The sequence below is a fragment of the Pongo pygmaeus genome, chromosome 13 (genome assembly GCF_028885625.2).
Source record: "Pongo pygmaeus isolate AG05252 chromosome 13, NHGRI_mPonPyg2-v2.0_pri, whole genome shotgun sequence".
NCBI lineage: Eukaryota > Metazoa > Chordata > Mammalia > Primates > Hominidae > Pongo > Pongo pygmaeus.
In genome coordinates this window covers 102,156,955-102,169,528 of record NC_072386.2, presented here as the reverse complement: position 1 = coordinate 102,169,528, position 12,574 = coordinate 102,156,955, and the positions used below count along the sequence as shown (strand labels likewise).

At 36.3% G+C, this 12,574-nt stretch overlaps 1 protein-coding gene across 1 annotated transcript in view; it reads left to right on the top strand.

Moving 5' to 3' along the window:
• Positions 1-12,574, top strand: part of SHOC1 (shortage in chiasmata 1) — a 113,043-nt gene that overhangs the window by 72,777 nt on the left and 27,692 nt on the right. The window contains exons 14-17 of the mRNA XM_054500512.2: positions 2,667-2,792; positions 4,014-4,190; positions 8,351-8,455; positions 12,009-12,187. Coding sequence (XP_054356487.1) covers positions 2,667-2,792; positions 4,014-4,190; positions 8,351-8,455; positions 12,009-12,187 — 587 coding nt within the window. The remainder of the gene's footprint in view (positions 1-2,666; positions 2,793-4,013; positions 4,191-8,350; positions 8,456-12,008; positions 12,188-12,574) is intronic.

Below are 12,574 nucleotides of genomic sequence, written 5' to 3'. Positions count from 1 at the left end.
ATAAATCTGCTTAAAGTAATATTACTGGGGCTGGGCATGCTGGCTCACACCTCTAATCCCAGAACTTTGGAAGGCCGAGGCAGGAGGATTGTTTGAGGTCAAGAGTTTGAGACCAGCCTGAGCAACATAATGAGACCCCATCTCTAAAATTAGCCAAGTGTGGTGGCACACACATGTGATCTCAGCTACTGGTGGGCAGATGCCTTAGCCCGGGAGTTTGAGGTTATGGTGAGCTGTCATTTTTTAAAAAGTAATATTATTGTGTCAATCAGTGCATTTTTCATGGTAAAAATGCAGAATAATATTTAAAGATTTCAGAATTTTGTGATCTTTTCTATTTCTACATATGCAACTTAAAGTTACTTTTTATGTAATAGTTTGGCCACCTTATAACTTACCTTACCAGATAACAATTCTGTATGTAACTGAGCTTTTTCTAACCAATATTTGGACCATAATTGAAGCATCACTTCTGCATAAAAATAAGCAAAATATAAATAACTATTTTACAAATGTGATACAAAAATAAGAATTTTTCAAAGATTTGTTATTCTCAGATTTGTTCACGTTTTCTGATTCTATTTATATTTGGTGCAAAAAAGGAATCCACCCCAAAATTAACACTGACATCTTCTGGTTGCAATAGTGGTGATAATGCTTATGATAGGGTATATTATCAACAGAAAGTGAGGGAAAGCAGCAAGAAAGGAGGAAATGTAAAAAAGAATAAAAATAGAAAAGATCACAAAATTCTGAAATCTTTAAATATTATTTTATCTTTTCTTATTTAACAAATTAGCCATTCATTTACTAAACAATTAAAAGAACATTAATGTTATAAGGGAATGCTCTGTACTCCTGATGTTTCCTCAATTAAGTGTTAAGTTCTTGGTGTCTTTACCTTTTTATACATCTCTCCAGAGGGGATGGAAAGAATGATCTGAATTGTAAAGTCAAAATAATAAATTGGACATAAGCTGTGGGAATGGTTGCCCAGGAAGAACAGGAATTCGCCTTGGTTTTTCTATGTCATGACTCTTTTCTGGGCAGTGCCCCTGACCTCCCCCGCCCTCCCTGGGCCCAATGGGGTATCCTATCCCAGTCCAGCATACCCTAGGACTGGGTGGGTAACTCTGTCTAATTCTGGTGTTTAGTTAGCAAGCTCATTTGACTCTCAAACTAAATTCTATTCCCCAACTTAGCCTTTAATAGATCATACCAATGCACTCCAGCCTGGGTGACAGAGGGAGACCCTGTCTTAATATTTTGGTGTATATTTTACTTTTTGTCTTATTTTACAGTTAATTCAGAGGCAAGAAATACTATAAATTCTTAGACCCCCCTCAAAAATTTTAATAATTAATATTATTTGATCATATCTATTCTAATTATTTATGGTTAATTGAAAGTATTACTTGAAAATAGCATTTTAATCTAGTTTAGAATATAGTGCATTATTATATTTTTAACCATGTATGTAAAGATGGTAATGTGTTTCTGGAATTATTTTGTAATCATATTACTGATGGATAATACTACTATATGGTTAAAATAACTAGATTTTTATGTGTATCTGTGTTTATGTGTAAATCCTCTATAATACTTAGGAAAGAAGAAATCCTCTGTAATACCTAGGACAGAAAAAAAAACTAACATTTATTAGATACTTTGTGCCTGGCACTAAATTACATATTAGAGATAAATATGATGCTGTTGCTGACCTTGAGAAGCTCACAGTATAATAAAGTAGGTCAGATATGCAGATAGATCATTTCAATTCAATGTGGCAAGTACCAGTAAAGAAGTCTTCACAGAGTGCTGAAGAAACAAAAGGAGGAGCCCTTTGCTGGCCTGGAAGTAGGGTGGGCAGTTACATATGACTTTTTATAGAAGATGCCTGAGACCTGCAGGGTGCAGCAGTAAGACTAGGCCCAGGTCAGGCATGGTAGCTCGTGCCTGTAATCCCAGCACTTTGGGTAGGCAGATCCCTTGAGCCCAGGAGTTTGAGACCAGCCTGGACAACACAGGGAGACCCTATCTCTACCAAAATAATAATAATAATAAATTTAAAAGATAAATTAGCCCAGGATGGTGGTGCATGCCTGTGCTCCCAGCTACTTGGGAGGCTGAGGTGGGAGGATTGCTTGAGCCCAAGAGGTCAAGGCTGCAGTGAACCCTGATCATACCAATGCATTCCGGGGGTGACAGAGGGAGACCCTGTCTTAAAAAAAAAGAAAAGAAAAAGAATTGGCCTGGTTAAAAAAAGATGGAAATAGGGAAGGTTTGGGGCAGAGAAGAGGGTTAGTAGTAGAAGAAAGGGTATGTGGAAAGTCACAGAGAAATTAAGTAGAACGGTACATACCTTCTGTGTCAGAAACTGTACTTGGTGTTTAAAGCAGATATATTTATCTATATTTTACATATGAGGAAACTGAGTCAGAACTGAGCTCAAAATACTGATCTGATACCAAAGTTTTTTCCATTTTTACCATTCATCTTCCTACCTAGCAGTGTTAGGTCCATTGATCTGAATAGTTGTTCACTTTAATACTGATGTGTTTCAATGAAGAAATTTAACAACTGTGATCATATTTTAGAAAAAAAATTAAGGTAAAACAACATTAAGTTTCTCTTGAACAATACAAATTTATATTTTTTATTGGAAGTTCAAGATAAAGAAGCATGTTCTTTGACACTTCCAGAAGAAAGTCCTATTGTTCATATTAATAAAACCCTGGAGGAAATAAATCAGGAAAGGGGAACAGATAATGTCATTGAAATTCAAGCATCAGGTATGTTATATGCTTTTAAAATGCATTCAGATTTGCTTAGTTTGAAAGTCCTTTCCTAGATAGCTAGGACATACCTCATTTTCCATGTCATTTTCTTCACTTGTTTCAGATATTTCTTCATTCCACTCCTACTTTCAAGTTATATCCCAACCTGGAATGCCCTGTTCACTACCCCTGCCTCTCCCCATTGCCCTACCCAAGCAACTCAGTGTTATTTCTTCTTTCATTTAAACTGCTGCTGCTTCCCTATATCAATCTGAGAACAACTGTACCTCCTCGGACTCTTCTGCCCAGTCTGGAAAATGAACTGCTAATCATGCTTTCTCTGTTCTCTTACCTGCTATCAGAGTGATGTAAATAAGTTACTATTGATTCCTGTATTGATTTTTTTGTTATGCTATAAAGAAGAGTATTCTTTGACTCCTAAAGAACAGCCTGCTTAAGAACATCAGATTCGTTATTAAAATCAATAAGGAAATATGACCCAGGTTCTCAAGTATCTTTTCATTCTTTTGTTCTCTAGATGATTATGCAAATTTTTAAATATGTTATTCTAGTGATAACTGGAAAAAATTTTTCATTGTTTGGCTTAAGATTGTATGCTAACAGAGGAGAATGGCAAAGAAAAAAATGCAGTTCTCTTTATATGGGTCTTTATATTTGCCATGTCAAGTTAATTATGGAATAAATCCTCTCTAATAAATAATATAGGCCAGGCGCGGTGGCTCACACCTGTAATTCCAGCACTTTGGGAGGCCAAGGTGGGCGGATCATGAGGTCAAGAGATCGAGACCATCCTGGACAATATGATGAAACCCCGTCGCTACTAAAAATACAAAAATTAGCTGGGCGTGGTGGTGCACGCCTATAGTCCCAGCTATTCAGGAGGCTGAGGCAGGAGAATAGCTTGAATCCGGGAGGCGGAGGTTGCAGTGAGCCGAGATGGCGCCACTACACTCCAGCCTAGCAACAGAGCAAGACTCTGTCTCAATGAATAAATAAATAAATAATATAGCCATAAAATTATATAATTCCATGTTTGTTTTTATTAGTTTATTTAGAATAAGTATCTTAAAATAAGTTTTTATACAATCTCGTTATTTTTAACTCAGAAAATAATTCAGATAGTTCAGATTTCCATGAAATAACATTTAATTGGTTCATCAAAAAGAGCATACCATCTTTATTAAAACACTGCCATTAATGCTTTTATTTTTGCAGATAGTCAGTGCCAAGCATTTTGCCTCCTCGAAGCAGCAGCTTCTCCTATCTTAAAAAACCTTGTATCCTGCTGTACTCTCCCTACTGCTAATTGGAAATTTGCCACTGTTATTTTTGACCAAACAAGGTTTCTCTTAAAGGAACAAGAAAAAGTAGTAAGTGATGCTGTTCACCAAGGTGAGTGCAAATAAAAGTCACATTATTTAAAAAGATATGTTTAGAAATTCTTGTATCAAATTAGTAAAAATTGGGTATAGAAGATTCAGAAATTAGTTATAGATGATGGCATGACTGTAATTCAACTTATGATACCCAGCCAAACCAATACTGGAGGATCAGCTAAGTAGAGAAAAAGGTAAGAAATATCACCTGGCATTACTTCTCAGTGAAACTCCTAATTGACATATATTACTTGACAGATTCCTATTCCAGAAACTAAATTAACTTTACTATTGTCAGCATATGAACCACTCAGTCTCCTCCCAAAAAAGGAGGTCAAAAACTAGATTAATTAAAGTCAATCCTAGACTTTTTATTTCTGCCAAGATGGAGTAACAGGGACTAGATTTACCCTCCTACCAGAAATAACAACAAAAAAGACAAAGACAAAATACAGTAAACCAGTTTTTAAGACCCTGGACATCAGGCAATGAAGAACAGTGGTTCCTGAGAGAGAGGAAATGAGTGAAATGAGCCCTACCATCACCCTAGCTAACTGCCTTGAAAGAATTGCCAGGCCATGGTGTAGGGAGAGTTACCTGAGGCAGAGCCTGGTAGACAATTTAAGTTGAGGAAACAGGAGGTAAGAGTCCAGGGAGACCAAGACAGATAAGAATTCAAAATAGAATGTTAGAGAGCAGAGAGCTTCGCACAGAGAGTATAGAATTGTGCAGAGCCTCTCCCTCGAGTATTCAGCAGATGATTGATCAAAGAATATATGTGAGGTTGCTAGGCACAGTGACTCATGCCTGTAATCCCAGCACTTTGGGAGGCCAAGGCAGATGGATCACCTGAGTTCAGGAGTTCGAGACCAGCCTAGCCAACATGGTGAAACCCCATCTCTACTAAAAATACAATAATTAGCCTGGTGTGGTGGCGGGCACCTGTAATCTTGGCTATTTGGGAGGCTGAGGCAGGAGAATCGCTTGAACCTGGGAGGCAGAGGTTGCAGTGAGCTGAGATCACACCACTGCATTCCAGCCTGGGCGACAGAGTGAGACTCCATCTCAAAACAAAAACAAAAACAAAAACAAACAAAGAATATATGTGAGGAAACTACCTGGAGTTGGAGAAACAAACCATCTGAAAGGACTAGAGGGACTACTATGCTGCATTCACACAGGGCAGGAATAGTGGCTGTTCCCACCAGCTAGACTAGAAAAACTTGTAATTCATAGAGGATTAAGGAGAGTACTCAGAAAAATCTTGCCTCAGTAGTGGGGGATAATTATCCCTAGACTTAGCACTGCTCTGAACCTGCCTAACAAATCACAAAGCAATACCCCAAGGATCAAACTATCTCCAAGGAACTTAGCTGCATCCCATCATAAAGCACAAGAGGATTGATATGAATACAAGAATACCCAACAAGGTAACAGTCACAATGTCTGGCATCCAATAAGATCATGAAGTATACAAAGAGGCAGGAAAGTACAATCCATAATGAGAACAATAAATCAAAACAAACCCAGAATCAACAAAGACATTAGAATGACCAGAAAAGGACACTGACACTTCTTATTACTGTTTTCTGTATGTTTGAAAATCAGAGACATTTAAAAAGACCTAGATCAAACTTCTAGAGACTAAACCGCAATGCATGAGATGAAAAATATAGTGGATGCGATTAATGGCAGATTAAATATTGCAGAAGAAATAATTAGTTAACTTGAAAGCACAGCAATAGAAATAATCACTGCAAAAACTGTAAAGCGTGAAAGAATGAAAAAGAAATAAAAGAAAAGAGCATCAGTAGGCTGTGGAACAACTTAAAGTAGTAGCCTAACATACTGTAATTAGCATTCTCAAAAGAATTCTCCTCTCAAAAGAGAGGAGAAAAGAGAGTAAATGGAAAAAATATTTGAAGAAATAATGACTGAAATCTTTCTAAACTTAATGAAAACTACAAACCCACAGATACAAAAATCTCAATGAATACTTAGTACAAGAGACTCAAAGAAGGTCCACATAATCAAATTGCTCAAAGCCAATAATAAAAAGAGAACTGTAGGAGGAGCCAGAGGAACAAAAAGACATGCCACATGCAGGAAGCAAAGATAAGGGTGACGTGGGATTTTTTGACATAAATAATATAAATGAAAAGACAATGAGTTAACATTTTGAAAATTCTGAAAGCAAAAAAACATCAACCTAGTTTTCTATATTAGACAAAATGAGGACTTCTCTTAGAGTTCTTTCTGTCCACATGGTGGTAATCACTTCTGGGCCTTGGGCTGCTTTAGTCTAAGCCAGTAAATACAAGAAGCGGAAAAAATAGGAAACTCACCACTTGTTTGGTGGCATTTTGAAATCTGATCTCCTTCCCCAGTCCACTTGCTACCATTTACCTTTTAGAGTTTTCAGATAGCTGTTTCATGTATTCTGTTTTGTGTTTATAGTTGTATTCAATGGAAGAGACAGGGTGGAGTATACTTACTCCATCTTACCTGGAATCTACTTAATTTATTTTTAAAGTCTGTTTTCTAAATTCATTAAACTTAGATGTCCTATATATTTTTTTAAAGGTTAACTCTCTTTTACAAATGAAAAAAAAGTTGAATCTAATCTTCTTCCATATAGAGTGCCCAGCCTTTGAGGGGAGCAACATTTTAGTCACCAAAACCTCGAGGTCACAGTAGTATTACTGAGATAGAATACCTGATCTGAGAGGAAGGTGTTAATCCATAGTTTACTACTTGAAATACCTGAGCCACAGAAAGGCATCAAGGTCAACACTTTGGGGAGCTGGCATTCTGGTAATGATTATACTGGATAGAAAAGAACAATTGTCAGCAAACTGGCCTTTATGATAGCAGACAAGACTTACATAAAATAAAAACTCATGTGTTCTGGTTATAGTTTCAGTCCTGTAATTCTGAGGTTTTAAATTAGCTGAATATGGGTTGAGCTTCTAAAGGCTTTGAACATCATTGAGCAGAATGATGATTATTATAAAATATACAGCATAAGTATGTATGAAGTATAATAGAGGACAAAAAAGGGACATGGTTTTGGGTATCCAATTGGAATAATATTGCATTAATCCCGAGCAAGTGAATAGTTGTTATACTTAATATTCTTTCATTGGTCCCAGAATTGAGATAAAACTAAGCCTACAAGTAACGATTAAGTAAACCTAGACTAAAAGAAGTCAGACCATTTCCTACAACTAGTTTCCTAGTATGTACTCCATTTTCCAAGCATTTTTACATTTCCAATTCCCCAAATATGTTTTCTCTACCCTATTCTCATCTCTTGCAGGTCGTGATTGACTTGTTCCCATAAGTCCTTCTAGGGGTTGAATATACTACCCATAATTGGCTTTCCTGTTGTCTGTTAATTCCCTACTACACATTTGCCTTGATCTTCATTGAATAGATCATCAATTTGCAAACTTTTTAGCAGAATTCTTTGTTCAAATAAATATTTCATGAGATCCCAATATATGAAAAAGAAAAGTAGAGCTTCTCTGGTTAAATTGGGGCAGGGGGTCTAGAATCCCATCTTCTTGGTCTCACTTTTATATGCAGAAAAATCCAGTCTATCATTCAAAAAAGCTCTGGAACTAAATGGAACACAATTAGGCAATTAGCCTGTCCCTGTGAGTTTATCTCTTGTTTGAGTTATACCTTTGAATAAATATTCCTAGGTGTCTACCTCCATTTCAAGCTATTTCTTCATGTTATGATCCTCTACTTTTATCTTAATCAGTTGGCAAGTTATGAATTTATTTTTATTCTTGTTTCATAACTGGGAATCATTGACTCTTTTTCCCAATAGGAGTAGAAATAACTGAATATTCTTTGGAAGCAACAAGGGCATGAATTCTCAGGTTAGCTGAGTTTAAATGACAGCTCTACCATTTACTCACTAACTGACCTTGGACAGTTACTTAACCTCATTAATACTATTTCCTCATTCATAAAATTTGGATCATAATAAACTTGTCTGGTGGGATTATTGTTATGGATTCAATGAAATAGCCAGCTTATATACAGCCTGGCATATAGTAAGCACTCAATAATGAATGTTAGCTCCCATTATTAGGCAGATTCTGATACATATTCTAAAACTGTAATATATAGTCTATGTTTTAAAATATATTTTTGCTTACTTAGGTACAATTGATGAAAGAGAAATGACTTTCAAGCATGCTGCTGTCTTACATCTTCTGGTAACAATTAGAGATGTCCTTTTAACATGCAGCTTGGACACAGCACTGGGTTGGTGGGGAATATTTTATTTCCTCTTTTCTTCCTATTAAATATTTCATCTGAAATAACTTACTTTTCTGAAAAAGATACACCTTATATGAAATGATGTAGCCTTCGTTTCTATTATATTAAGCATTACATACATTTTGACATAATTCTAATGAAATATATACATTTTATTCTGCTTGTATTCATTAAAAGAAATTGTCCTAAACACTATCATCACCTAGAAAAATAGGTTTAGGATTCTCTAATCTAGCAGATTTGATTGTATAATCATTATCAGGCATGACTTTTTAAATTCAGATTTGACATTTTGCCATAAACATTTTGGGTCCTCGTTGCATGTTTGTGGCTTTGAGTCTTTGCTATGTAAAATATAACTATAAGGAGTAAGATCTTTTGCAATTTCTTTTTTAGTCATGTCTATATTAGTATATGAATTACTTGGGTAATAAAATCAAACTATTTTGAACATATTGGAAATTTCTAAGATTTTGGAATTTTTTATAACCTATCAAAATTAAAATGTCTGTCTTACTACATTACTGCTTTAGGCCCCTTATTGCAAGATTATTTAGACTTTTTTTTTTTTTTTTTTTTGAGACAGAGTTTTGCTTTGTTGCCCAGGTAGGTGTGCAGAGGTGTGATCTCACTGCAACCTGCAACCTCTGCCTCCTGGGTTCATGCCATTCTCCTGCCTCAGCCCCCCAAGAAGCTAGAATTACAGGCACCCGCCACCATGCCTGGCTAATTTTGTATTTTTAGTAGAGACAGGGTTTCACCATGTTGGCCAGGCTGCACTTGAACTCCTGACCTCAGGTGATCCATCTGCCTTGGCCTCCCAAAGGGCTGGGATTACAAGCGTGAGCCACCACACCTGGCCTAGACTTGTTTAATAATGGTATGTTTATGGAATTATGTTTTATAATTTAGAGTTCCCAGAACCTATTTCAAACATAAAGTAAAAACAAATTTCCTCCGATCTAAGACCCAGACATTTTCTCTTATTTATGATCCAGACATAAATATTATTTTTCTAATCCAAAGTTTTGGTAAATATTGAGCAGCAGTGAATCATAAATGTACTCCCTCTAAAGCAGTGGGACCTGAGATATTCTAGATTCTGAAATTCTGTTTTAATATCATGAGTAATAACCAGTTTCACTGTTTGTAGAGCTAGCAATCTATTATAGAAGCTGAGAAGCACAATGAAGTCAGGTGACTAAATAAAAGGGCATGTGACACTACACACTTATGCTTGTTTAGGTACTGTAAAGTAGGGTTCTTAGCCCCTAATCCTTACTTGTCTGAGGATGGAGATAAGACAACCTGGTCCAGTATGAACACTCAAGTGGTTTAATTGAAGAAGGAAAGAACAGCATGTTCTTTTCTAAAGGTTGGGCTTTCTAAAGGTAGCTGTAGTTTAGTAATAATACTTGGTCAAGTGCATAATCTAGCCAAGTACGGTATGCTCAATACTTACTAAAGCCTTGGATTAAATAAATAATATTTATGGGCTGGGTGCCATGGCTCATGCTTGTAATCCCAGCACTTTGGGAGGCTGAGGTGGGTGGATCACCTTAGGTCAGGAGTTCAAAACCAGCCTGGCCAACATGGTGAAACCCTGCCTCTACTAAAAATACAAAAATTAGCCTGGCGTGGTGGTGCACACCTATAGTCCCAGCTACTCAGGAGGCTGAGGCAGAAGGATCACTTGAACCCGCGAGGCGCAGGCTGCAGTGAGCCAAGATTGCGCCATTGCACTCCAGCCTGGGCAAAAACAGTGAAACTCCGTCTCAAAAAAAAAAAAAAAAAAGAAAGAAAGAATATTTATGAAGGTTGGCTTAAACAATATTTATCTTTAAGTAGTGTAGTCTATAATTTACCCTAGTTAAGTGAGACCACTGAGAGCTTTATACTTGGACTGAATTCTTTCTGTTCCTCTAAGAAATGCATTTACTAAATCATACTTTGGCATTACTATTTATCTACCTCAAGGAATACCATAAAAGTAAGATTCTTGCTGGAAAACTAACGTCTTAATCTCCAGGGATCAAGCCATATGAATAATCTAGTTGCTTTGGTCATTTTTAGTAGAGGGCTTTCTCTTTCCTCTATACCTCTTGAAAGCCAAGATCAAGTTAGGTTGTCCTTTCTTTCTCTCCGTATAATGGCAGAGGAAAAAAAATCCATGGAGGTCTGGCTGCCAGAATTCTGTGTTTTCTCCTAGCTTCCAGTTTGCTCCCTCTCCCAAGCTGGCAAGGTAGTGAGTTCTAGGTTCAAATAACAGAGTTTCTCTTCTGGGCTTTAACCCAGAAATAAATTCAGTATTTATTATGGAATGTGATAGGTATTACAACAGAGATATATGGTAGTGGCACGAAGGATGGAGACTATTATCCTTAAGATGAATATGTTTTAAAAAAAATAAGTAGAAGTTTGCCAAGTAGATACAGTATAAAAGACTATTCTAGGCAGAATTAAGAGCCCAGAGGAATGTACCAGTGGAAATGTTGCCAACAGTTCCATGTGGTTAGATTGAAGAGGACAAGGTAGAAGGCAAACAGGAGCTAGGCCTGGAGAAATAAGAAAAAGCCAAATCATGGAGAGCCCTTTAAGCTACACAAAAGAATTTCAGGGATGCTACTGGATTACATTTATTTTTCAAAAGGTTAATTCTCATGGCAATATGGAGAATCAGGAGGAGGTCTGAAGATGAGAAGGCAGAAAGAACATAAGTCAGTCTCTAAGCTGCCCATCAGTCTAGCAATTTTAATATAAAAATAGAATTAATATGCATACATACATAAAACTTGTACATAGACATTAAATTTTTTAAATTTATTATTTCATTTGTTACCCAAATATTCATTAAACACCTGATCTATGTAAGTTACCATGCCAGGTGCTCTGGTGGTAACTCTGGTGAAATTCAGCAGAATCACATGGAGAGCTTTTTAGACATAGAAATCATTAGAACATAATCTAGATGTACTGAATATGAACGTTCAAGGATGAATCTGTGTTTAAAAATGCCCTTAGTGAGCCTGAATTAGGCACTGCTGTTTTAGCAGCCATATGAATTAAATATGTATAAATACCACATGTTCTACCCTGAAAGAGCTTATAGGCTAAGTGATATACATAAATAAGCAGATATCAAGTACAAAAGTTGTACAGATAAAATACCAAGAAAATTCCACTTAAGTAGCACTTCAACAGGACTTCCATGTAAATATAGATCCTGGGATTGAAGAAGAGTGCAATAGCATTCAACAAGCCAGGAGGCAGGATAGGTTATATATTCAGAGAGTGTGTAGCATATATTAATGTATATATGCAGCTTAAAAAGAGATATGTGGTACATATTTTTAAGCTTCACTCAGTTTTAAAGTTTTTATTAGTTTTTATTTGTCAATATCTTTGATCAAAATCAGAAAACAGTTAAAGGAAATTTTAACTGTCTCTGCTTTGACTTATTTTCTTTAAGCCTTTTTCAACACGGAGTTTCTTAAAAAACAAATACTTAGGCAATTTTTTTCTAATTTTGCTTCAATAGGATATTTGTCAAAGGCAAAAGATATCTACAACAGCATTTTAGGCCCCTACTTGGGTGACATTTGGAGACAGCTGGAGATTGTACAGTTTATTAGGGGGAAAAAGCCTGAAACCAACTACAAGATACAAGAATTGCAATGTCAGATACTAAGTTGGATGCAAAGTCAACAGCAAATTAAGGTTAAGTATTGGAATAAAGCAGGTAAAATAATCAGTTGAAGTAAGAATTGGATGTAAGATACGTTTTTGCATTTAACTTTAAAATTATGAAGTAGTCTATACTACTTAATCCCTTTATGGTTTAGTCCTTGAATACAGTAACAGAACAGAATCAGACCCATAGAAAGGATGATTTGCATCATTATTCATGTCTCAAATTTAAAAATACTTTACCAGTGTGGGCAACATAGTGAGACCTTGTCTCTATAAAAAAATTTTTAAATTAGCCAGGCATGGTGGTGTGCACCTGTAGTTCCACTTATTAGGGAGGCTGAGGTGGGAGGATCTCTTGAGCCCAGGAGGGTGAGGCTGCAGTGAGCCATGATTGTTCCACTGCACTCCAGCCTG